The sequence below is a fragment of the Chlamydotis macqueenii genome, chromosome 9 (assembly GCF_036417535.1).
Source record: "Chlamydotis macqueenii isolate bChlMac1 chromosome 9, bChlMac1.mat, whole genome shotgun sequence".
Lineage (NCBI taxonomy): Eukaryota > Metazoa > Chordata > Aves > Otidiformes > Otididae > Chlamydotis > Chlamydotis macqueenii.
In genome coordinates, this window is record NC_141564.1 from 9,006,161 (window position 1) to 9,031,067 (window position 24,907).

Sequence of the window (24,907 nt, forward strand, 5' to 3'; positions counted from 1 at the left end):
CTAATTCTTTAGACTTATTAGGAGGTCAAGGGAGATATGATGATGCAAGTTTTTGCTATCACTATGGCATAATAATCCCATGATTCAGGACTCATGATCATCACCTGAAGAGGCTTGGAGGGAATGGTTTGGATATTTTAAGAGTTTTTGAAAGGCCAAACATGAAAACGTTAAACCTTTATAAATCTGAAACACAAAACCCACAGGATTGCTTGAAGAAGCACAACTAGCATAAAAGGAAAGCCATGTGAAAAAAACCAAATGTAGATGTCAGACTTGTATGTAAACACAGCTGCTAGCAGTTGTTCATTTTGATTTGTATTAAATAAGCTGAAGTCAGAAACATGTATGTCCATTCCAAAACATCAAGAGTTATTCTTACTAGATAAAAAGTAATATTGAATAAAGATAAATTAATCTTCAATCTAGATTAATAACAACTACATAAGACCTTTCTCTCTCCCCTAGCATGTATAGCTGTGTAGGCCGTGGAAGAATAACATCTAAAACTATAGGACTTGCACATATGTACTCACATATATTGCATATAATGTTTGCAGTTTGCTCACTGCTCTTAAACAAAAGGTGGTACAGGACAACCCCTTTCTTCACCCTTCCTTTGCTGGAGGAGCAGTTGTATCCTCCATACCTATTTCCTCACCAAGTTTTCTCAGAACATGCAAGGGAGATGCTGTATTTAAGAATGGCATGTATTGGTCCTGCTGGAGTTCCAAGCACAGATAAGAGAGTGTATAACTTGTTCCAGACTACTTGCTTTTCTGAAAGGATGGTTCTGAGGAAATCTGCAGTGTTGTGCTTTGCACGAAATACAGAAGTGTTGAGGAGGCTCCTCCTGGAGCTTCCTCCACTTTTCTTCAGACTATGCCATAGAGGTGTGCTGCAGGACACAGCCTGCTCTCTGTTGAGAGAGAGAGAGCCTGCTCTCTGCAGAGCTAAATTACAACTGCCAGCACATGTATGCTTTGAAGAGCGGGGATCTGTTCCCACTGATTTCTTTTAAATTGGACCTGAAAGCTCTCAAGTCTGGCTTCTGTGAAATAATTTTGCTTTGCTCCAGCTTGTCATGTAACGTGTATCATCACATTGAGTTGAATGAGCACTGTCTGGATCTGCACTGCTAGCATCAAAGCATCTCCTAAAGTATGGAATATCAAAGTGCAGCATAATTACAGGTATTCTATTTCAACATAATCCCTTCCTTGTCCTACTAATTAATGGAGATTCCTCACTCCTCCCTTTGTCACTGCAGGTTTTACAGAATGCTCCAAATGAAATTCTCATAGTAGCATCTTCCACGCTATGCAATCTTCTTCTGGAATTTTCTCCAAGCAAGGAGGTTAGTGTTTATCCAGAAATAAAAGGAGGTAACAGACAAAACTTAATGTTATACAATGGTTCAATAAGCATAAAGATATCTTAATTGGTAGTCACTGCTTGTGCTGTGTTACAGATCTGTAACGTTAGGCAGACTGTATCACTGATAGCTTGGGAACAAAAAAAATCATGTTTATAGTGCTGTGACAGTGAAATATGGTTGAATAATTAAATATAGTCTCTAAAGAAAAGAAGTAGACATGAAATTTTGGAGTTCTTTATTTGTAAAATACTATCTTAAAAATTCGTAAGCAAGAAGAAAACAAACTGATAATCGGCCATATGATCCGTTGTCGTAGGAGAATTACTGCTGTAATCTTGAAAATACTGGCATAGCTGAATCTTGTGGCTTTTACTGTTCTTAAATGAACCATACAGGATATCTGTTCTTGAGTTCTGCAACATCTATAGTTCATACAGATCATACGTACATATCAGTATTTCATAGCACAGTTCCCCAAGTTTTAAATATCTCTCTATTACAGAAAACATCTGCACAATTGTGGTACATGTGGGCTCCTACATGGCACTTTGGACTACCTTGGTTTGATCAGTTTATCTTGGTGGTTTTAGTCACATCTGTGAGGCAGAAAATTAACTGAAATAACACCAAGCACAGTTTACTGGCCCGTACACTTTTTTGTTCATACTGCAGGTCACAGTCAATGTAGTGTTTCTGCTTCAGATTGGATTGAAATACTGAGTTTTCTATCGGGACACATGGTTCATGTGAAAAAAACCATCATTGCCAAAAGAAAAATACTGCTTATGAAAAATGAAGGAACATTTAGAAATGTTAGATTTGAATACATCTATAAGCCATCTGATCTTTCTTTGATATATGTTTTTTCCACATAGTATTTTGAAAATATGTATGTAAACTACCAGTCACTTAAGCAAATAAACAAAACTGAAGTGGATTTGTATTTTACCTTGTAAAAGAGCTGAGTCAAAACCAATTTTAGAATGTCTCCCACCTGCTGTGGCTGTGGAGAAGTCCCTAGGAGCCAGCCAGCTGTCAGGCCCGTGCAGAAATCATTGTTTGCTTATTGCAGTGCATGAGCGCCTGGGACCAGGTGAACTTTGGCACAAACTGCTGCTGCCTGGTTCTATTACAGCCTGGTTCTATTCAGTGAGATGAGCCTGTTCCTGCAAAGTGCAGCCTTTTCCACACAGTCCTGTTTTTTTATTACTTCAACTCTTAAGCGGGTTAAAAAAATACACAACTTCCCAAAACCTCAGATATGTTCGATTATTCACTGCTTTGGAAACAGTAACTTCTGGAAGAAAGGAACACCTTGCATCATAGGTCATTGGATGAATCCTTTTAGCGCATAAGCTCTTCAGATCTTAGATGAAACTAGTCCTTAGATTTGGTTCAGGTTGAAAAGTGGTTGAAACTTAACTTTCATTCGATTAATGACTTTGAAAGAAAAGGTGTATGTATTGATGTTTTACCTGTCATTTAAAGATGTGGTACTACAAGGTTTTGCATTTCAGTCTGATCATCAAGAACAGTCTCCAGTTTGTTTTGTTATGCTGAAGTTTTTCTGTTGGATTTTGTTTTGGTCTGATTACTAAAGACAAAGATTAAATGTCAAGAAAGATATCAAGTAGCTTCCATTGTCCTTCACATCTTTTAAACAGTCACCTACATCCCACTTGATACCCAAAAGGATGTGATTGCTCAGGAAGGACTGGTTTTGGAGAGCAGTCCCAAGCTGAAAATTGTTGGGCAAAACCTATTTGTTTGTGTGAGTGTGGCAGATGTGTGTATAGTATCACAGCAGTGTGTGTATATATGTATACACACACAAACACCTGTCTGGCTGTGTATATACATGTGTATATATACATGGATACACAGAAGAATAAAGCTGTCTTGACCTGAGTTTTTTGATAAAATCCTGCTTTTAAATGCTCATGAATATAGGGTATGGCTTGGCCAGTTCATGTGAGTGGACTGGACGTGTAAACTCAAGAATAAGATATAAGCAAGATCTTTTGTATTATATTTACATTTGTATATATGTCTCATTGGTCTAAGTAGTGTTTTAAAGATTTTCTTTTTCCAACTCCTCTTCATTTTAGCCTATTTTAGAATCAGGAGCCATAGAACTTCTATGTAGTTTAACACAGAGTGAAAATCTTGCCTTGCGAGTGAACGGCATTTGGGCTTTAATGGTAAGTAGAACACACTGGTGAAATACCGCTTGTAATTTTGCTTCTTAAAAAGTTAGCGAATGTAACTTAAAAAAATTCATCAGTTATTTTAAAAATAATGTAGCTAAAATCTGAATTGTCCTTCCACCCAGCTACAGAAGGAAAACAGTATCAACAGTATCAACTTGGAGCACTTCATCAGTTATTCAGTAAAATAAAATAAACCCTTCAATTTTGATACCAGTTTGGTTGCCAAGATCATTCAGGGAAACAGTTAAATAGTGCCAGTAGCATGCAAATAAAAGCAGGAAATAACCACGTCAGCTGTAAGACTGTGTGGAAACTCAATGCACAGTTCCTTATAAATTATAACCTTTGCAAGATTAATTTTACAGGGATATATGTTTGCAAGTAATAGTCTACTGAAAGAGTAAAAGCCTAAGTTTAAGGTAAAAAATGAAGCAAAAAACTTCTATATCTTTCAGAATATGGCATTTCAAGCAGAACAGAAGATCAAATCAGACATCTTACGAGGTCTGAGTACAGAGCAGTTATTCCAGTTGCTTTCTGATTCTGATGTCAATGTTCTGATGAAAACTTTGGGACTGCTCAGGAATCTCCTCTCTACTCGCCCAGTAAGTAGAGCTGCAAACAGATCCTTTTCTGAAAGCTGATCAAGCATGCAGATAACACAAATTAATTCTTAATCTTCTTTGTAAGACAAGTTATTTTTCTGTTTAATGTTTGATGTATTGGTAACACGGAGGACTTTGCATTTATCCAAGTATCTCTAACCAAATATACAAATCAGTGTAAGAAAACATTTGAAAGAATTCTGTACCTCTGAAACTTTGTAATTATATCAAATACAAACAGAGTTAGACAGTCATATTTAATGATCAATTTCATTGCATTTAGCTTTTGTCAAAATTATTTTCCTAACAATCTTTCTGTGAAACTTGTTCAGAACAACAATAAGAGAGTTACACTGTTGAGTCAATGTGTGGAGAAGGTACATATCTAAAGGATACCTGTGTTTCTTCTTTCTTGACATCTGAAATATTTCTGTTCTTATCCAACTATATAGATAGTACTGGCTTTTTGAATTTGACTGTGGAACTGTGCACTTACAAAATGCATACGTTCATTTTACGCACTGAAATGGTTTGAAAATATAAGCCCATGCCCATGAATTGTTTTTGACAGGGAGAAAGAGATATTGGTGGAGGAAAAGAAAGGGGTAATCCCCTGTGAAGAACAGAGGGAAAACATGCAGCAAACATTTGGCAAGCCAGCATTTTTGTGGGGGAAAAAAACCACGAAGCCTCTACTGTGCATTTATCACGTGTTGTGTTTCTACCATAAAAAGGTCACTGAAAAAAATCTTCTGATATTTGTACTCGTTGAGTCTCAATAAACTTAATATAAAATTATCTCTGTCTTAATGTGAAAAGATATTTAATAACCAGTCATTCATTAAATTCACCCTGAGCTCTGACAGCAAAATCTCATTATCCCTTAAGGTGTTCCTTCAGGTGAAACTATGTCCCAGCTTCACCTGCTTTCTGTAGTATGTTTTAGAGCCAGAACCAACCATTTTCATTCTGTACCCAAAACTCACTCCAGCGTAACTCATCCAACAGCTTTCAAATGAAGTGTCATTATTAGCAATTTTAAAAAGTCCTGCAAGAATCCCTAATGTCTTAAAAATTGTAGTTGCCATGTGCTGGTGATCTCTGGTGGCTGTTTGCTATCACTCTTGATTTTCGGTATCAGTTAATCTAGTAGATCTAGTTTCATCTTTTCCTGTTACTCCTAATGATCAATTATATTTTAGTATAGGTGTTCATAGTCTGTGATCAAATGACCTTTACTAGTATGTGTCTTAACTTGAAACAGTTTTCCTGGATGTTAAGTAATCCATATGGCTTACTTCTTTGAACTCTCTCAGACTTTTGAAATGTGCATATCGGACCTGGTCACAGTGTTTCCAGTAAGAGCAGCAAATACTAGATAAAACCCCTCAGTTTTCTTACCCCTCTCTGATATTCCTTGTAATCAGAACAGAAGTGGTTTTTTTTCTAACTGCAGCATCATACTTAGAGCTTGTTTCCAGCACAATTCAGTCTCCAGACTGGCCTCCATGTAACTGGGAAACCAGTGTCTTCTCTACAGGTTACAGTGAAAGCAGAACCAAGGCCCGTATCATGGTCTCTCAAACAAGACCAGGCTGCAGATGAAGAGGAATATTGTGAAGTGTTTCTGCTGTGATGAGTTCATATCTGGCTAGGAGCTAGGGTCTTTGTGCAGTGTTGTTACTCTTTACTTTGAGTTATTCAAGTAGGAATGCCACTTCTTTGTCTGGAAAGTTACGCTCATTGTATTTCATCATTGCTTTGGCAGCACATAGACCATATAATGAGCACTCATGGGAAGCAAATCATGCAAGCAGTGACCCTCATTCTGGAAGGGGAGCACAATATAGAAGTTAAAGAACAGGTACCCTTTTTTGTTTCATGTTATCTTGGCAGAATAAAATTTAAGAAACGACTAAGAATGCTTACTCTTCTCAACATTAATTTTTGTTTGGGAGTATGATATCCTGTGAATATTTTACTGAGATCTGTCAGATTAATAACTATAGTACCTACGAGAATGCTCTTCTTTCTAATGCATTATTACAAATGTGTTTGAATTGAATTCAGAATGTTTTTAAGTGTAGGTTTGGTAAAGAGGAGGGCACTGTATGTGAGTGCAGAAGAATTAAATCAAAGGCAATTGCATGGCAGAAAGGAGACCATAGGAACAAGGGAAGAGAAAGAAGACAGTATTTTGTACTGGGGAATGTGTCATAGTTCTTTGCTGCTGTAGCAGTCATGAAGAATACCATTGTCGTCTGCCTTGTTGGCAGTAATACACGTTCTACTGGGAGATGTGGTAATGCAGCTGTTCTTGGGTGCCTGCAGGAGCCAGCAGGGATTAGAGGAGGAGAGGCGCTAGCAGGGAAAAGAGCATACTGATGTAGCCTGGAAAAAAGCAGGGAGGAACATGCCCTGACAAATTAAAACTTAAGAAAAGAAATATGCAAGAGGAAAGGGGGAAGGAAAGAGGAGATGACCAGTATCCCTGGCTTGGGGGCACCCTAAGGGGGCCAGCGCACAGGGTTACTTGCTGCGGGGATGCTAAAGCAAAAGTAAGAGAGTTAAGTGGGTAGAATGTGGCTGATGCATTAACTTGTGACAGACAAGACAGTTGGACAACCCTGTTTCTTCCTCACACAGAGCATGTGCTGATGAAGAATGGGGGCAGCAAGAAGCTGTAGGAGATTCTAGAGGATTGCTGTGGCTTAGGATGGATATTTGTAGCAAACAGCATGGCAAATAGGTGTAAAAATACAACTAAGTCTGTCTGGTCTAAATCTCTGCTCAGTGAAGAGTGGGATGAAGGGAAACAGGCCTTTTAATGGATATTTACTTGCAAAATTAGCAAAAAAAAAATACAAAAGACTCTTATTAGATAGCAAGTTTAGTGATAGCATGGTTCTGAAACAGCTGAGGATTAACCAGTTGTGTCTTTCTAAATAGTTCTTTCTGATAAAGCTCTAGTGACAGCTCTAGCCTTTGTTGCAACAGAAGGTTATTTACCTTGCCAAGTCTCTCAGAATTATTTTGGAGATTTCAGCAGAGAATTTCTCAGTGAACTTGAAAGGGCCAGTAGACTAGAGTTTTTAGGGTTTGGAGCCTTTGTACATAGAGTGTTTTCTTTGTCCCTGTGTTGTGATCAGCAGCTTGCTTTTATTTCAGAATCAAGTAATGCATCCAGTACTGCCTGTCTGCACACAAGAGCCCATACTTCTAGCAGGACAGTGCTTATCTCTGTTGCTGGCTGGCTCATCAGTATGTAATTAGCAGCTTGGAAGTACTAAGTCTCTGCAACTGCTGACGTGAATGCAGGGCAGCTTAGACACAGGCATCTTACAAGTGCTGATCATTCTCCAGTGTCCTCCTGTAGTCATCCCTGCATGTCCAGAAAAGATGGTTAAATTCTCCCGGGGCCTCCTGAGAACCAGGAAAGCTGCCTGTGCAAGTCTTAATGTGATGTGCAGGTAGTGCCAACATGGGCCTAGATGCTTCAAGGTTATTCTGTGGGATGGCTTCTCTAATTTGCAGGAAATAACCAGATGCATTAGTAGTTTGAGTTACCTCTGCAGGTAAGATCTATGAAATAATTTGTTGAAAACAAATTATTACTCTGCTAGATCAGCAGATAGGCCTCTGTCTTTCCTCTTCCTGTCCTGAAGAACTAGATGGATATGTTTGGGGTTTTTTCCCTAGCTGCTGATATTAGAATAGACTACTTTATTTTCCAGTGTATTTAATCTTTTCTACATGCTGCAGATTTTCATAAGACTTAAAATTTTACTCATTGAAGTGAATTAATAAATGTTGCTTTTTATTTTAAAATGACAACGACTGGTTTCTTTCCAAGACTGTTTGTTCATCCACAACCGTTAATTTTTTGGCATTGGCCCCAGATGTAAGCAAGCTGGAAACTCCAGATTAAAGATATTAAAACTTAAATAAATTGTCACAAGTTCAAAGCTGTCAGGGAAACTGTATAAATAATAGGATAAGTTATTTGGCCACAGATCATAACAGTTTTTCTCTCTTTCAGACATTATGTATACTTGCCAATATAGCAGATGGAACAACAGCAAAAGAACTGATTATGACCAATGATGACATCCTGCAGAAAATAAAATACTACATGGTATGGGGAATTTATATTAAAGGTTTTATGTTGGTCTTTTGCAGGAATGAAAAGAGTGTACTTCAGCATTTTTTCATGTAGATGATGCAGTATCTTGTACTTAACTTTCATTTACCCGATTGTGTTTGAGAAATCATGCAGTGCGGTTCTGTATGGCAGAGGTGTACTGAGGATCTGATTAAAAGGAAAATCTTGTGGTTATTTCCCATAAGAATGTTACAATGACTTAAGCAATATCTGTAACAAATTTACATGGAAAATGTTTCATGGTCTTGGAACGGGCATTTCTTGTAGACTTCAATAAATATTTGGAAGGAGGTGATTGAACACTACTGAAATGCCCTGTGTTATGGCATTATCCTTGAGAGAAATTGTAGAAAATAATTAGTCCCAACTTTGTTACCTTATCTATTGCAAGATGAATGCCAAAATGTAAGAATTTCTTCTAAACTTGAGTACTATTTTTCTATATTTAGAGTCATTCAAATGCTAAACTTCAGCTTGCTGCCATGTTCTGTATATCTAATCTCATATGGAATGAAGAAGAAGGTAAGAAAGCCTCATTATTAAAGCATATACAAGTTACTATCCTGATCAAAAGGCTAATGTTGCATAGTAATCAATATTTGCAGTGCATAGCACAGTGGGATTCAAAGCATAACCATAAAGGGAGACATCGTTACGGGTATAATGTGGAATAAGTGAGAGTGGTCAGGAGGACATCGAGGAAAGTGTAGAGAGCTGTTCTGGGGCAGGAAGGGGACACACGAGAAAAGTGTGTCAATAAATAGAAGCTGATGAGAGTCACACAGTGGGAGACTTCCACCTGTAGCATTTCTGTAAAATCTGAAAACAATTGGAGTGAAAGAGAATCCTAGAATCGTAGTAAGAGAGCTTCCAAGTCTTAAGGACGTTGTGCAAACTCATTGTTGGAGGGAACAGGTTCCCTGGAGAGGATGAATGGATTAGAAAGGGGATTTGTTGCAAAGAAATTTTCCCCAGCATGGATGCTTGAATGGGTTGGGTGGTGAGACTCTGAAACCAGTCGAAGGACTTGTGGGTGGAACTGGAAGGAATGGGGAAGGCATTTGGTAAGAGGAGTCATGGACTGGAACAATGGAAGGTAACCAGGAGGGAACTGAAGGATACTGCTGCACAGAAAATTATGTATGTTTTTGTTGAGGGGTGGAGAGGGCAGATGGAGGCAGTAGCGTGGAGCTGGAAGAAGTGTCAGGGGAAGGAGTGGTGGGAGGCAGTGTGCTTTGAGGAATAGTAAGGCTGGGAAGAGGACTTTTAGATGGATGCTTTACAGACCTTCAAGTTTACCATGCCGCTCTTCAGCAAAGAAATCAGTCTCTCTACTTGGTTTTATTTTTTTTTCCCTACTGTGCATTTTATTCCACATCTCTCAGACCACAGAACTTCATTCAGAGTGACACTTGGCTATGCTCCCGGTGGCTTTCTGGTTGTTATACAGGGCTACAAGTTGGACTCAAAAACACACCTCAAATTAAATGTTCTCTGCATCCAAGTCAGAGAGACAAGAATAAACCAACTGAAGTTAAGCTTCTTACTTTAGGATAAAATGTGTTCAGATTTTTGCCTGCAAAATTTTCTTTAAACATATGCACACAGAGTACAAAAAAAGAAACTACAGTTCCCTTGGGAAGTAGCCACAAATGAGGGAGTTTTTCCATTGCTGTGTTCTAACTGGACTCTGTTCCATACTCCTCCTTTAAGCTGGTTTCTGCTACCACTCCTTTCTTCTGTTCTGCAGACTATTTTTTTTTTTTTGTGGTGGTGGTATTCCCAACAATGTGATTTGCTGTTGTAGGTTCACAAGAACGCCAAGATAAACTACGAGACATGGGTATAGTAGATATCCTACATAAATTGAGTCAGTCATCGGATCCAAATCTGTGTGACAAGTGAGTATAAAGAAAATTCAAAAAGAATATTAGAGGGAAATCTTTGCTTTTTATTTTTTAAAAAGTGTATTTTTAAAAATCTTTTTATTATAGAAAAATTCCCCAGAAAAACTGTCTTATCGTTGCACTGAGTTTTACAACGTATAAAGAAATTGTGATGAACACTTACTTAAAGAGCAGGTTTTGTATTGCTCAGGAGTAACAAATTTTACTGAAGTTCTCAGTAATTTAAGATCTTCTAAACCAGTGGAGGGTCCTCTGTGCAATCTCAGTAATACACAAATATTTATGTAAACCTTGGACTACTAACAAAGTTCCAGCAGATTAGAACAATGGTAAACTATCACATAACACTATGAATTAAAAAAAAATACAGGATCACTACTGTTGTTAATCTCAAATTATTTTCAACTAACTGAGCTCAACAGTAACTTTTTGCATACCTGTTCTGTTACTGATATTATAGTATCTACACAGATCATGTAGCTTCTTCACAAACACATGTAACCAAAATAGCTAAAGACAGTTTCTCTTTTTTTTGTTTACTTTTTGCAGTTATCCCACTTACAGTTAGTAACAACTCCTATTTCTTTCATGAACAAAAGGAGATGATCTGATTTTTGGAAAAGGTCATACACAGACAACACAACTCAAAACTGTGCATTTAAAATGCATTTAAAATGCATTAAATTTGGGTTTCTTGTTTTTATGAAACATATTCCAGTGTTCTTAGACATCTTTGTAGTAAAGTTAGGACTTCTTTGTTTAAAATCTATGCCAGTACTGGCATAGTATCAGTATTGAAGGTGATAATCAGGAACATATAGATATCAGTAAGCAGGCTCACAGAAGATTATGGAAAAGCTGAATAGTATTTTCAAACAGTGAGAAATAGGAATAAAACTTACACCAGTAAAAATATTTCCTGGTGAATGGGCCTTGCTTGTTGACACTTAAGCCTTGGTTTTAAGAGACAGGGAGCTGATTGTGCTTAGCAGTGTTGCAAGTCACTATCCCTCCTGTTTGTTCTGGCCACCTGCTCCAACTGTTTACCCTATCCTAACTCTGCCTCTTGACTTGTGAAAGAAAAAAATAAATAATCTTCCTCTGGGTTTCTGAGTTGTATTGAATCTTGGAAAAGTCTGTCAAGGTCATGATAGCATGGTTAGGAGGTGTGAGAGACAAAGGGAGGAGCAAAGCTACTCACTTCAGGTGGTAGGAAACACTGAAGTAGCTGAAGTGATGATGAAACTGTAACCCTAGACTTCTGGAGATGCTTTTTTCTTAACAAAAATGTTGCACAATGTTAGATGACATAAATTTCAGTATTACACTGGCTGTTGCTGCTTTTCTCCTTCTCACCTCATTGTATGTTTTTGGTAGGGCCAGTATTCCTGACAGGACTAACGTGTTTCTAGTATGTTCTGAGTTACGACATCTGTTTCATTTCTCAGCTCAAAGACCTGCTTTTCATGGTACATCTGTATTACAGAAAAGTAATTGCTCGTCACAATTACTGCCTTTAAGGGTTTTTTATATGTTATGTTGATAATAAAGTTCAATATATACCTTAAGCCCCACAGGACTTGAAAGTTGTTCAAAAGTTGAGTTTACGCTGAGCATCTAATACACTTGGTTAGATGATCCTATTCTTAGATGCAGGGTGGATGCCTAAATTGTTACAGCCCATGTAGAGCACTTCTGTGCCATGGGCTTGATCTTTCCGAACTGAAGGAGCCAGCCACTCCTTCATCCTCCCACTCTTGCTGGCACAATGCACAGTCTTGTGAATAAAACTGTTGATGATAAAGCCAAACCCCAGTGATTAACAAGTTGTTGCTTTATTGCAGGGCGAAGACGGCACTCCAGCAGTATCTTGCATGATCAAAGACTGATTGAATCTATGGACACCCCTCATGTCTACTTAAGGAAGAGCAGGAGATATTCCTGACTCCTTATATTTGCACAAGTCACCTTGGGCTGCATTTTTCTCAGGTGCAGGGAGCTGCTTTGCAGAAAGTTTAAATGATCAGGTCTCCAGCGCACTTGAGAATTTTTTTGAGGTAGTTTCTTTACTCAGAGGACTCTTGGGGGGTTGTTTTGGTTTTTTGGGTTTTTTTTCCTGAGCTACCTGGACTTTTGGATAGAACAATCAGTCATCATTTTCCTTTTGGGCCTACAATTTTCTGCTTTTGCTGCAGCCTGCGTGTGTGGATGTGTGTGGAGGTGCTCGAGTGCACGTGTGCTTGGGTGAATGTGTGTGGGTGTGATACCTCAATTTTGGTTGTTTTGGTTGTTTTTTTTTTTTTGGTGTGAAAATCTTTTTCTACAGGTTTTCAAGGGTTAACCATTGTTTGCTGTACGAATACTTCAATGAATTATATACAGTTTGAATGAAATGTTATTTAAAAAAAAAACAAACTGTTGTATCCCATAAAGTTTATTTTGAATTTTGAACAGATGAATGTTTTTAAGTAAAATATATGCATTTCTGAACTTCAGCTTAACTTACATTATACTTCCTTTTTAAAGAGAAAAATAGAGGGAGACAGTAGCCCCCAAATTATAAGCAGAGTGTTCTGTGCTGACATGGTCCAAAGAGTTTTTTACTGCCATGCAAGATCACCTGGTACTGATGACATGCTCAAATTCATGGAATGGGTCAACTGGATTGGCTTGGGTTTCTTTATGTTTTTGGAAGAAAAGCTCATACTTGAGAGTTAGCATGACTGTTGACTTTTCTGGAATGGTGGCTGCAGTATCAGCAGGCATAAGCTATTGCTTTAGTAGCTAAGAACTTGCTCAGATAATTGTTGAAGGATTAGCTTGTTTCACTGGTGATAAATATTTGTTGATCACCAATATTAACAGAGCAAACAGTATGTTGCAGAAGTTTTACATTCAAGAGACCGGAAGGAGCTGACAAGCGGTGATTAAGGGATTGCTTTTGTTTTGCATCCTTTACCTCCAGATATAGTTCAGTGACTTACAAATTATTTCTACAAAAGATCAGCTGGGTGCATTAAGTTGGGGAAGGGATGGGAAAATTGGGGGTGTTGGTTTTTTTGTTGGTTTTTGTTTTGTTTTTAATCTCAGTAATGTTGCTACACGTTTTGTGTATATGTACAGATATACACACTTGCATGGGTTTGGATACCTGGATAATAAGCAATGGGATTTTACTGCGTTCAGAAGCCGAGATTGTCCGTAAGTTCCTGAAATTGTGCCTGTAAGTGTGGAGGAAAAAATAGGAGTACAAATGAAGATGGCTGTGTAAGGTTAGGTTGAAATACGAGACTCCAGTGGCTTCACAGTCAAATATGCATAGAAGCAAATGAGGGCAGCAAGGAGCACTCTTTCATGCAGTTCAGGGTTCTTGCTTTCTTCCTGTGTCTACTTTCTGATTTCAGTTTAGACCATAGTTTTAACAGTCAGAATCTTCAAACGCTATATTGGCATAGCACTAACAGGCACACTAAAAATTGCAGCCAATATCTTAAACCAAATCTTTCTTTTGTTATATTGAACTTCAGGAAGGCTGCAGCAAGAAGAGGGGTCTGTAACTTTGCTAACCAATTTTGATAAGTATCTTAATCTTTTATTTCTAATCAGAAGGTCAAATTGTGATAGCCTTACTTTTTTCCAAGGTAACTATTTGTGTCAGAAAATGTGACCACAGTTTGGCCTGGAATTTGAATGTGCTGTGTATCAGAGAACTGTTATCACTTGGTTGCAAAGGAGAATATATACATTTCATGTAACTTCTTCCACTCTTGAAAGACAAATAAAAGTGAGCACCTGACACTTTTTCCCCAGGCATTGCAGTAAGTGACTGGCAGTTTTTTAATGTCCTTCTGCAAATTTTTTATTATGGACTTTGGGGGCTGAACAAAAGGGAAAGTAAAAATATGTGAGAACTTGATAAATATCAGTACCTCAGAAATAAAGTCTTATTTATAAAATTCAATCAAATATATTTTTACTTGAACTGAGAAAAAGGTTCTGAGGCAGATATTGTAAATGCAAGACTGTATAGTGTGCATCTGACTTCTGAATTTGCACTCCTGCTATGTACGTTTAGCTCAAGTTCTTACATATCTCTTCTCGTCCTCCCCCAGTTCACGTTTCTAAAAGCAAATCTGAGTTTGATTCCATAAAACTTCAGTGCCTAAAGGTGTTGAGAAAAAAGGTGAGTACGTATCCGTGTACATGTTTTGAGGTGGTTTCCTAAAATTCTACCAGAAAAATTAAAAAAGAATGCTCAGACAATCTCGTTGCTGCATGAGAACAGTTGACATTTTCCACAGATATTGATAGGACAAACTATTGGGTGAGAACATTTTTACATTCAGTTAAGCTTTGTGAATATTTTTTTATGTTGATATAGGTATGTAAAAAATGAAGAATACTGTAAATAAAAAAAAAAAACTTTACCAGAACATCTAGATTTTTCTCAGCTTCATGGAGAAATCTTAGCGTTCTGTGCCAGCTTCTCTACAGTCTGACAGTTGCTAGCCTGAGATTCACAGTGGGAACAAACTTGTTTGCTGGTCGGCCAGATCTTTACCAACTTTGCTTAGGTAGCAGCATCCTGTGAGTTACAGGACCAAAACAGGTAAAGTGTTTGCCTGGACATAATACAAATCACCAGGATTTCTGCTGTTCTTTTGCCGTTTCTCTTCTGAAAACTAGTCCTAATGAATTTTGATAAGTATGTACACTCTTTATATCTGGGTCCAGTGATGGCAGTCCTCTTAACGAATACATGTGTCAAAAAGTGAGTAGGTTGCATGGAGTTTGGCATGGTCATTGTCAGACAAGTGGTACACTTGGTTCCTCCCTGCCACCTCCAGTCCGCATTTGGAGTACTCTCTCCCACACAGAAAGTCAAATGACACTTACAATTTGTCTGTTGTTCCAATCACAGATTTGCATTGTAATAGTGAAAGAAGCTAAGTGACATGCTTAAAAGCATCTTGTGCCAGTGTATTCTTAAGGCAAACATCTCAGATGTTAAAATTTATTTTTACAGACTTTAGCCGCTGCAGTAGATGCTGAATCTCCATGAAACTGCTGAAGCAGTGGCACAGCAGGCAGAAGAATAATTGAAGTGCATGAGATTAGATTCCCGAAGACTAGAAAATGAGTTTAACAGGACAGTCTTTGGTAGTCCTAAAATGTAAGTGCATGATAGGTGTAAACATGCAAAATTTCAGTGGTGATTAAAATCATCAGGACTTCACTGGAAGCTTATTTCTACAAAAAGAGACAGTTGCTGGGGGCATCCAGAGGTGCAGTTTGCTGGAGGCAGGGGAGCTCCTGCCAGGGCTCAGCCCTGCCATGTCCCCTGGAGGCACTGGACAGCATCCCCTCGCATTGCCAGGGGCACTAGGGGAGTTGATGTGCCAAGAGCTGAATCCTCGACCAGGAGGGACCTTGACCAGCTGGAGGAGCAGGCCACCAGACATAGTGTGCTCTGTGACAAGAAGCGGCTCCACTGAAGTCTCTACCTGGAGCCCAGGCATGGGAATGGACAGGGTGAGCAGCAGCCCTGCCCAAATGGGCACTGCCCTGGGGGGGTACTGGGCACAGGTGCTGTGCACTCACTGCAAGTAGAAATAAAACCCTTCTGAAATTGAGTTGTGTTGGGAGTGGGGCCAGCAGCTTATCCCCTCTGCTCGGTGCTGGAGAGGTCGTGTTCTGGATCCTGCACCTTGTTTTGGGTCCCTAGCCTGGGAGGGACAGGGGAAAACGAGCCAGGGAGTGTACGGTGTGGCTGGGGGCACAGGGCCTGCAGGGGAACTGGACAGGTTTGGCGGGCAACGAGGAGCTCCGGCTGCTGCTGCTTGAAGGGGAGAAATGAGATGGAGCTCAACTTCCTGGCTGCAGCGGACACAGAAGACAGCGAGGCGGGCTGGGCCATTGCACCGCCCCTACGTTGCCAGGGCTGCAAAGCAGCGTTGGGGAGCTGCCAGCCACCACACAGGTACTGCCAGGCCCTGGCTGGGGCCATTTTGCTTCCAGGGCTCACAGAGCTGCACTGGGGGGCTGCCAGCCACTGCACAGGTACTGCCAGGCCCTGGCTGGGGCCATTTCGCTTCAGTCACCCTCATGGGGCCAGAGGGAACAGACTGCTGCGTCCCTAAAAGTGAGCAGGAATTCAGGCCCTGCAGCAGCACCTCACCTCTATGGAAAAGGTGCAAGCAAAGCCATGCCCAGACTTTGGGCACTGCTGAGTTAATCCTGCTCCCTCCAATAGCACAGGGATGCTGCTGTAAGCAATACGTCCTGGGTGGAGGAGCACAGGCATGTAAAAAGCTTTCTCTATGGTGTAGGTTGGCCAGCAGTTGGATTCACATAACTAGAGGACGTCTGCAGTGCTTTGCATTTGGGACTGCTGCTCAAAGGACCCTTGTTCCTGCACAAGGATGTCTACAAAGAAAAAGGAGGTAGTACTGCAGGTCAGTATGAGCCAGGCTTTTTAAATATCTTTTAAACTCATAGTAAGTGCAAAGGATGAAGTTCAGTATTGGGGTACTTCAGATTTTGCTGGCAGAGCCCTACTGCAAGGTCCTTGTGGTGGAAAAGCTTTTCTGAAGGCAGGTAAGAAGAATGGGAATACAGAGCAAGCCAAATCTGTCTGCCAGAGTCAGTGCCACGGGAAATTGTTACAGGCCACAGCTTGCGTTTCAGTGCTGTTATGAGCTGGCACAGGTTTGGTTGCTTTCATACGTCAAAATGCATCTGTGTTTCATGAGACAGTTGTTCAGTTGGACAATTAGAAGTATGGAAATGGAGAAGGGGGGGATTTCTCCTGAATGGCAAGTGTCACTGAACGTTTCTGACCAGTTCATGTTTTCAGAAAAATCACTGTAAAGGTGGAAAAGTTAGGAGATACAACAAAAATTCAAAGGCTGAAAAACCTATTTTGCAATTATGTGTAGAGGAAGTTTTCCCTATTTACAGTGCACAAGTGACCTAATGATGCTTTAGAACTAGGGGAGACAGGGTTTCCGAGAGCAGTTTAGTACGCAAAAACATTGAAAGACATGAAGTAGGTTATGAAGGTCATCTTAAAATTTTGAAACAAGTTCAGTCTTCACAAGAAAGAAACACTGAAAGAGATTATGGGCTCTATAACCTTGTTTATTCACTGTTAAAATTAGAAAGCATGGAGTGAAAATGTGAACATTTGTATAAGAGAAAAAGGATCACTTTATTAAGGTAAAAGTGATTGCTGCTGCTGCTTGCCCAACTGTGTTCCTGTGTGATGGGGGAAATTGATTCAAGCAGACTTTGCACCTTTGGCAACCGAGGGAAAGCTGGGTCTAGATCTGCAAAAATGTGATTGTTCACATCTACAGGTGAAAGCTGAACCTCATGTAGGATATGATGGGATGTCCTAGGAAAGTTATGGTTGTATTAGAGAAAAGCTGAATCTTAGCAGCCTCAGGGCAAAGCACTTTGAAGGGTGCCAGCATTACTTTTTGTCCATCAGTTGAACTCACAGCTGAACTCATTATCACAAATTATTCTCGTAAACCATTTGAATGCATTAACATTCTGTGAAACTCTCTGAGGGCTGTCCTAGCACTAGTGATACCTGGAATAATTAAATTTCTGAATTCTCCAGGTGTTCTCTGAAAACATTAGGCTTGGGGTCATGTGCTAAACAGAAGAACAGATGGAGGTGTTTGAACAACTCCCCATTCTCTCAGTGAGGCAGGATCCTGGAGAAACTGTACTGTATGACCTCCAATGACATCTCAGAAAATCTGTAAGAGGCCATTTAATTTACACTGGAGTTTCCACTCTTGGAATTCTTGGCTTTGCAATTTTAGCAGTACTTTAATGCATGTTGGTGTTAATTATTGTAAAATAGTTGGCTTTATTGCAACTTACTTTCCCAGCGTAGACTAAACGTAGTTAGGATTAATGATACCAACTGAGAAAGTTATTAGGAATCTTCATTGTTCAGGATGAACAAAACCAGATTTTTTTCAAGAAGCTTTTTTTTTTTTTTTTAATAAACTTACTGTGTTTTTCTGAGTACAGACTAAGGAGCAAGTCCTGTAAGATGGGGAAGATACTGAAGATATTTTCCTTTCTAGTAACAATATTGGAAGTATGGGATAATATAGTATGTGCACAATGTATGGAATTGTCTAGGGCTTCCTTGACTGGTTAAGTCCCTGAGCAACCTGGTCTAACACTGAGCTTTGAGTAGGGGATTATACGAAGGACTCCACCAATCCCTTCCAATCTAGATCTTTCTGTGCTCTCTGTTGTTCATTATGTTTTGGAAGTCTTTAGATAGTAGCCAGTAATTCAGCTAAGAGCATGCTGGGCTCAGACCACTCTCTAATCCCCAGACATCAGGAAAGCTGTGTATTTACTAGTTTATTTTATCAAGATTGAAACATCTTAACAAAGTAGTATAGCTTGTGTGCAGGCAATGTGATGAGGACTGGATCTGAAATAGTTGTGAGGAAAGGATGTGTGCTGGAGAAGAGCATGTTGAAGGAGCACTCTGAATGCTGCAGGTCAGCCCAGACCATCACCTCACTGCTGCTTTTGAGCACCATCCTGGCTTTGATGGGACGCCCCTCCTGAGCTGGGACCTAGCAGGTGTCAATCTCTGTGTGGTTCTTGTCCAAGTCCTTACTTCTCGTGCTATGATCCAGGCACCCTGCTGAGAAACAGTCCAGTCAGTTATCTTCTAGTGGCTCTTAAGTGTTTTAGCTGCTAGGCTGTGTTAACGCATCATTACATATCGGACTTCCAGTAGCTCTTTGTGTTTCTTCTACAGCAGGAGCGCTGCGGTAAGAAGCTTGGGGTCTGTCATCCCCAGCACCTGCTGCGCTTCCTGGTACCCACACACCTGCAGGGCTGTATGGTAAGCCAAGGCACAGGAGGAACATCTGGAGCCCTTCCCTGCTCTCAGATCTTGCTTCCACAATTCCACAAGGAGTTGTGTTGCCATAAAAGCAGGAGAGTGCCAGGAAAAACCTGAGGTGGTGTGAGTATTTCACAGACCTCTTGCACCATACATGACACAGCCTGGTAGGTTCAGCTAGGGCTCCAATCAGTCAGCCAGAGGCCTTGATAAGATGCAGGGGGCTGTGTCCCCAGTCACCCCCCAGAACAACTCTTATTTTCTCTGCAAACTGAGTCTGGGCTCCCCAAACAGCCAGACTGTTCAAGTAGTTGCTGACACTAAACAGAGGAGGTCTTGGTCTTGGCTGGATGCTGCTACCCTTTCCTTGTTCTTGTGAGACAACATGAGTCTCTAATCCAATAAGTTTTTGTACAGAGTTAGCTGGCTTGCTGATGGGTGTCTCAGAGCTGGCATCAGGTAGTAGTAAGAGCATGTCAGAAGAGGGGAAGGAAAGAGAGTTTGGGAGTGAGGATATCTGACTTCAGCTGTTTTTTCTCAGAAGTCTTCCATCCATGTTCTAGCACAGCTTGGCCCTGCCCAGCTGGTGAGAGGTGAGAGGATTGCAGTCAAGTTTCCTGAGTGCTCAGGTAATACCTCTTCAGGTAGATGTTCCCATCTTAAGGGCAAGCATAAAATGATTTGTCAGTATGTTTGCAGCAACCAGGTAGTAAGTACCTGGTAACTTACTGTTGCTTTTACTGTGTTTTTAAATTCTCACACAGATTAACATCAACAGCCAGGAGCTTTGGGAAGAAATGCTGTGTCTCAAAGGACTCATTGGTAAGGGTTTGGTCAATATACTGGATTGCTTTGTTCTGTGTGTTAGAAGGACACCAGTACTATTAGGAACCAATTACTACTGATACAGATGTTCAGTCAGTCCTTCCGTTCCTCTTGCTCTGAATGGAAGAAAGAAATATGCTAACAGAGGTGAGACTAGCTGGAGGTTGTAGTTATGTTAATTTCTGTGGGACAATTATCATGCAATTAAAGCAGAGCTGGTGCAGGAGCTTCTGGAGTCTCCAGTCCAGCCACCCACTTGGAGCAGGATTGTCCCCAGTGCAAGGAACAGCCCTGGTTCCCGAGGGTAAAGGTTAGAGGGCTGTTAGGTAAGCCTTGTGTGCTCTACCTCTGTGCAGCAGTTTTCCCTAGAAAACCTGGTACCTCCAAGGTCACAGCCATGCCAATGTTTCTTCTAAAGACTCCTCCATAACACTGCTTTCAGCTTGTTATTTTATAATGTGATTTCATCCTCTGATCTAGCATTTGAAACCTTGAAAGAGGATGATAGTTTCTACTCCAAAATTGAATCCATAGCCCTTCTAGCATTCAACAGGAGTCCTGCCACACTCCAGACAGAACTATGGGAGCAACAGCAACAAGTTACAGCCTGGGCAATTCTGGTTGGGCATGAGGCAAATCTCCTTCCCCCAGGGTGGTGCTGCAGAGGTCACCAGAGGAGGAGATGTCAATCCTCAGAGGCTTTCGAGATTCTTCTTATTGCCCCAGCACCCTTTTGCAGTCCCCTTCCGAATGATTAAGCTTCAAAGTGGACAGGTGCACAAACCAATCTATTGGTTTACGTCTAAATTGACCCATTTTAACCTTATTTTTACTGATTTTCCTGCTTGCAGTTGTTGATGCGTTTCAAGCCTGGTGTGGTCCATGCAAAACAGTAGTGGATCTTTTCCGAAAATTAAAGAATGAAGTTGGCAGTGATCTCCTGCATTTTGCTGTGGTAACGTCTAATTTGTCACTGCTTGAAATATCCAGTCCCCTGAAATTAGCAGGTAACTGAAGGCTGAATTAATCTATCTTTTCAATATTCAGCCAAGATTATAGCAGTCCAGGAGTTCCAGCTTGTGTGAGTGAGCGTGCCAAATGCAGACACTTGGTTACATCAACAAGAACTTGTATCATTAAGAATTTTCAGGCTTGAAATGTTCTGTGCTTTTCAGATTTCTGCTTAAGCAGGTAATGCTAGACAGAATCATTAACATAAGTCTCCCTCTGACGTACAGGGGGAGTCTGAAGGAGCTGGTTTTTTTCACTCTGGAGAACACTAAGGGGCAGATGTCTAGTAGGGGATTAATAGAGAAGGCAGAGACAGACATTTCTCAGTGGTACACAGCAAAAAACCAACAGATAATGGGATCAAGTTGCAGCAGAGAAAACTACAACTAGATAGAAGGAAAAAGTATTCAACGTGGGAGTGGTTGGACACTGGGACGAATTCCCAGAGAGGCTGTGGAGCACTGATTCTTGGAGATGCTCAGAACTAATGCAACCTTAAGCAACCTCCTATAGTGTTGGGACTAGCCCTGCTTTGGGCCGTGTCTTGGACTAGAGCCCTTCAGAAGTCCCTCCCTACCTCAGTCATGCTGTGATGCTGTGTTTAAATGCCTTTTCAAGCTGAAGGCCAGCTCTCAATTGCTGACAGAGCTGTGGGCAGTGAGGTTTCTTGTGGAGGCTCCTACCCAGCACTTCCTGCAGCCTACTGCTGCCTCTGCTGCTACCGCAGCTCCTCCTGTAATTTCTCTCACTCCTTAAAGACATGAGGCCCTGATTTCATTTTTTTCAGGCTTTTTCTCTGCGATTCACTCAGGCAAGCTGCTGTGAGATAGATATCTCTACCCCGCAAGAGCTGCTGTTCCAACTCCTGTGGATGAGATCTGTCTGCTTCTCAGGTCGCTGATACTGAGATATGAGTTGGTTGTGGCCCTGGCTCTGACCAGTGCCGTTTTGCCCCATAAGACTGAGACCCAGAGGTGTTTTGCTGTACATGGGGATGAGTGCCAGCCAGCTGAGGATATCTGAGTCCAGGCAGTTGCATGTGTATTCCTCCAAAGCAGAAATGCTTTTCAAGAAACACCTGTTTTATTTTACATTATTTTCAGGCTGAAGTTGATTCCATTGATGCTCTGGAAAAATACAGAGGAAAATGCGAGCCTGTCTTTCTGTTTTATGCAGTGAGTGAAAATATTTTTACAGTAGTTGCATAGCAGTAAACATGACTTGCTGGCAGGAACAGCTGTCCTTTTTGAGGGATACTCTTTCTTTCATGTGTGACAGGAAATTTTATTTGCTCAGTATCTGCTGGTATCTACTGGTGATGAAGTGCTGCATGGATAAGAATATGCAGCCAGAATTTACATTTAAATACCTTCTGCTTTACCACCAAGAAATAGAATAATGTAATTTTGGTTTATTTAAAAAAAAAAAAAAAACAACCCAAATGAGAGATTAAGGTATGAATGAAGTAAGTTTAAATTGTACAGGTGAGTGAAAGACAGACATTGCACAAAGCTACAGGGATGCTCTAGCTAGAGATTGTTGGTTGGGTTTTTTGTGTGAGGTTTTTTTTTTTTTTTAACTTGTTAGTTTGTTTTGTTGTTTTGGGTTTTTTGTTGTTTGTGGGGTTTTTATTTGGTGGGGTTTTTTTGGTTTTTTTTGTTTTTTTTTTTTTTTTTTTTTTTACCTGGAGGGAGGCCCATGTAGCCTGTGATAGATGGCTCTGTTTCATGGCCCCTTCCCCTGTCTTAGTCATAAAAATCCCTATGACTCACACAGAGATCCCCATGACTTACTGAAATATGTATGTGTCTGCAGAGTCTTGTGGCTGGCTGAGTCCACATGAGCAATGTTTGTGCCACATTAGCATGTGGACATGTGTATTGCCCTGTGGGCTTTTCAGGTTCAGCCTCCTGCCACTGCAGGACCTCACTCCTCTCAACAAAGAAGGTTGTTCCAGTTTCCCTGGAACAGTTCTGGAGCTCTTTTGGGGAGGAGGGCCTGGTACATAATATCATATGTGATGTGCTGGTGTGGTGATCTCCAGAGCCCAGAGGCCACCACTTGGGCGCTTACTGACTGATTTGCTTTTCACACCTTTCAGGGAGGAGAATTAGTAGCTGTTGTAAGAGGAGTGAATGCACCATTGCTGCAGAAGACCATCCTGGAACAGCTGGCAGTGGAAAGGAAGGTTTTAGAACCTGGAGGAGAGCGTGTGGTTGGTAATCAGTCACTAAATCCTTAAATACCTGCAGATGTGTATGCCAGAGGAAAGGTTCAGCTCCCCAGTGCCAGCATAGCTCTAAAGCAGAGTTACCTCCTCACAAAAATCCTGTTCTTGTATCTGGACTGACTCTGAAATCTGTTTAGTGTGCTGCTTGAGTGTCCATGAGCCTGTGGAGCCTACTTAGGTGGAGGAAGCTGGAAAGGGTGATTGTGTTTTTCAGAGGAGTACATATCATCCAGCTCTGCAGGATGAAAGATCAACTCTACTGTACTTTCTCTTGGCCCATTCACCCACACAAAGCATTTAATTTATTCCTTAAACTCACCTTCCTAGTCAGCTTCTAATTTTAGGATCTCTAGCAGGTCTCTGATGGCATCTCAGACTGTGGTGGGGGAAGGTTGTTTCTTATCTTAGCCATTTTTTATTCCTCACTGTGACTGATTCAGTGGCTGGAGTCTTTCTGCCTGGAGCCCCTTCTGGAGCTCTGCCCATCTTTCTTGATAATCTGCAGCTCTTTCTGGTGACATTGTTTCTGTGAATGCTTTTTCCCCAGCTCTTGCTAGTCAAATGATTCAGAGCTCAGAAGGTGGCCCTGGACAGGTAGATCCTCTGCTCTAACTGCTGAGCTGAGCCTGGCCCTGAGGACAGCAGGAAGACTGGTTCTTGCTCAGGTGGAGGTGGAAAGTGGGGACCTGCGTGGCAGATGCTCACCTAGATGGTAAGAGGACACTCAGGATATTCCCTGCTCATCCACTTGCTCTTGCTGCTAGGTACAAGAAAGAGCCTTCTCCAAAGAGGAGGGAAATGTGGCTGCTCTTCAGGAAGAACAACGGGAAGGCCAAATCGGTAAGGCAGGCACAGCTGTAGGATGCTCTGTGTGTCTGTAGTATGTGCCTTTGCTAAAGCTGGAACTCTGAACGGCAATTCAGCTGCCGCTGCTACATGGAGAGCAAAGGGGCCATTCCTCCAAATGGGCGCAATGTGGGCTCTTCCCCAGCCTCTGACAGATCAGCAAGCAGGATAGTGTCACCCCAAAACTGTATATGTGGGCACAAATAAGAGACCAGGGTAGCTTGGGTGTCTGACATCATTGAACTGTCAGCTTTTATCCTTCCAACGCGTGTTTTATTTCACAGTTGTCAGTACTGACCCCTCCCCTTGCCTCCTAGCTTGGCGAGGGCTCTTGGAAATCCCACGTGGCTTTCTCCCATCCTGAGTAACTGCAATGCTGAACTAGCTGCAGATGGTGCTCAACACAAATGCTCGGGCACCAAATCTTGTTACACCAGCTCTTGCCTTGTCTAAAATGAGCCACATATTCCCAAAGGCTCTTGTCGCTCACCCCATTTCTAACCTGTGGTGACTTCTTGGCTTTGCTGGGACACAGCCGCCGACTGGCGCTGCGCACACCAAATCCCGAGCCCCACGATGCTGGGAATTGTAGCAACCACCCCCCCCGGCTTTAGCGAAGGCACCGTGGGTCTGGAAGGGCTGCTGTGCATGTTCATTTCTCTCTTTTTCTTTACCTATTACTGATATTTTCCCTTTTCCTTCCCTCGCAGGCTGACGCACCCCTCGGTCTCCCAGCCGCGGTATTTTCCATTAAATAAAAGGATTCCGTGTGGCGGCACAGCGGCTCTGTCCCTCCTGGCAGTGCGGGGCGCGGCGGCCCCTTTAAGGCCGGCACGGGGCGGG

The 24,907-nt window shown here is 41.3% G+C and overlaps 2 protein-coding genes across 10 annotated transcripts in view; both read left to right on the plus strand.

The window, feature by feature from the left end:
* ARMC8 (armadillo repeat containing 8) overlaps positions 1-14,084 on the plus strand; it is a 68,725-nt gene extending 54,641 nt beyond the window's left edge. For 7 of the 8 annotated variants that reach the window (XM_086755101.1, XM_086755098.1, XM_086755096.1 and 4 more), the window contains 8 exons: positions 1,271-1,357; positions 3,487-3,579; positions 4,044-4,193; positions 5,962-6,057; positions 8,233-8,328; positions 8,805-8,877; positions 10,163-10,256; positions 12,107-14,084. In XM_086755101.1, the coding sequence (XP_086611227.1) occupies positions 1,271-1,357; positions 3,487-3,579; positions 4,044-4,193; positions 5,962-6,057; positions 8,233-8,328; positions 8,805-8,877; positions 10,163-10,256; positions 12,107-12,140 (723 nt within the window). In that variant the 3' untranslated portion in view covers positions 12,141-14,084. Of the gene's footprint in view, positions 1-1,270; positions 1,358-3,486; positions 3,580-4,043; positions 4,194-4,764; positions 4,928-5,961; positions 6,058-8,232; positions 8,329-8,804; positions 8,878-10,162; positions 10,257-12,106 lie in introns of those variants that run through there. The other variant, XR_015259426.1, reaches the window with a different exon arrangement.
* Positions 14,085-15,603: 1,519 nt separating this feature from the next.
* On the plus strand, positions 15,604-24,861 carry NME9 (NME/NM23 family member 9). 2 transcript variants are annotated; one of them, XM_086754464.1, is made up of 8 exons: positions 16,550-16,717; positions 19,917-19,974; positions 20,829-20,932; positions 22,092-22,163; positions 23,090-23,203; positions 23,610-23,612; positions 23,983-24,058; positions 24,775-24,861. In XM_086754464.1, exons 1-8 carry the CDS (start codon positions 16,685-16,687, stop codon positions 24,777-24,779), a joined length of 465 nt encoding a protein of 154 aa, XP_086610590.1. In that variant the 5' UTR covers positions 16,550-16,684; the 3' UTR covers positions 24,780-24,861. The 2 variants fall into 2 exon arrangements, with proteins under 2 accessions (XP_086610589.1, XP_086610590.1); XM_086754463.1 differs by lacking the exons at positions 23,610-23,612; positions 23,983-24,058; positions 24,775-24,861 and adding an exon at positions 15,604-15,794 and having other exon boundaries at positions 16,592-16,717; positions 23,090-23,406.
* Positions 24,862-24,907: the final 46 nt, after the last annotated feature.

Excerpts from the sequence above, each read along its gene's own strand:
- NME9 (XM_086754464.1), top strand. The coding sequence starts at position 16,685 with ATGTCTACAAAGAAAAAGGAGGTAGTACTGCAG. Across the intron at positions 16,718-19,916 it reads AAAAGGAGGTAGTACTGCAG|ATTAACATCAACAGCCAGGA; the intron begins GTCAGTATGAGC and ends ATTCTCACACAG. Across the intron at positions 20,933-22,091 it reads ATCTCCTGCATTTTGCTGTG|GCTGAAGTTGATTCCATTGA; the intron begins GTAACGTCTAAT and ends CATTATTTTCAG.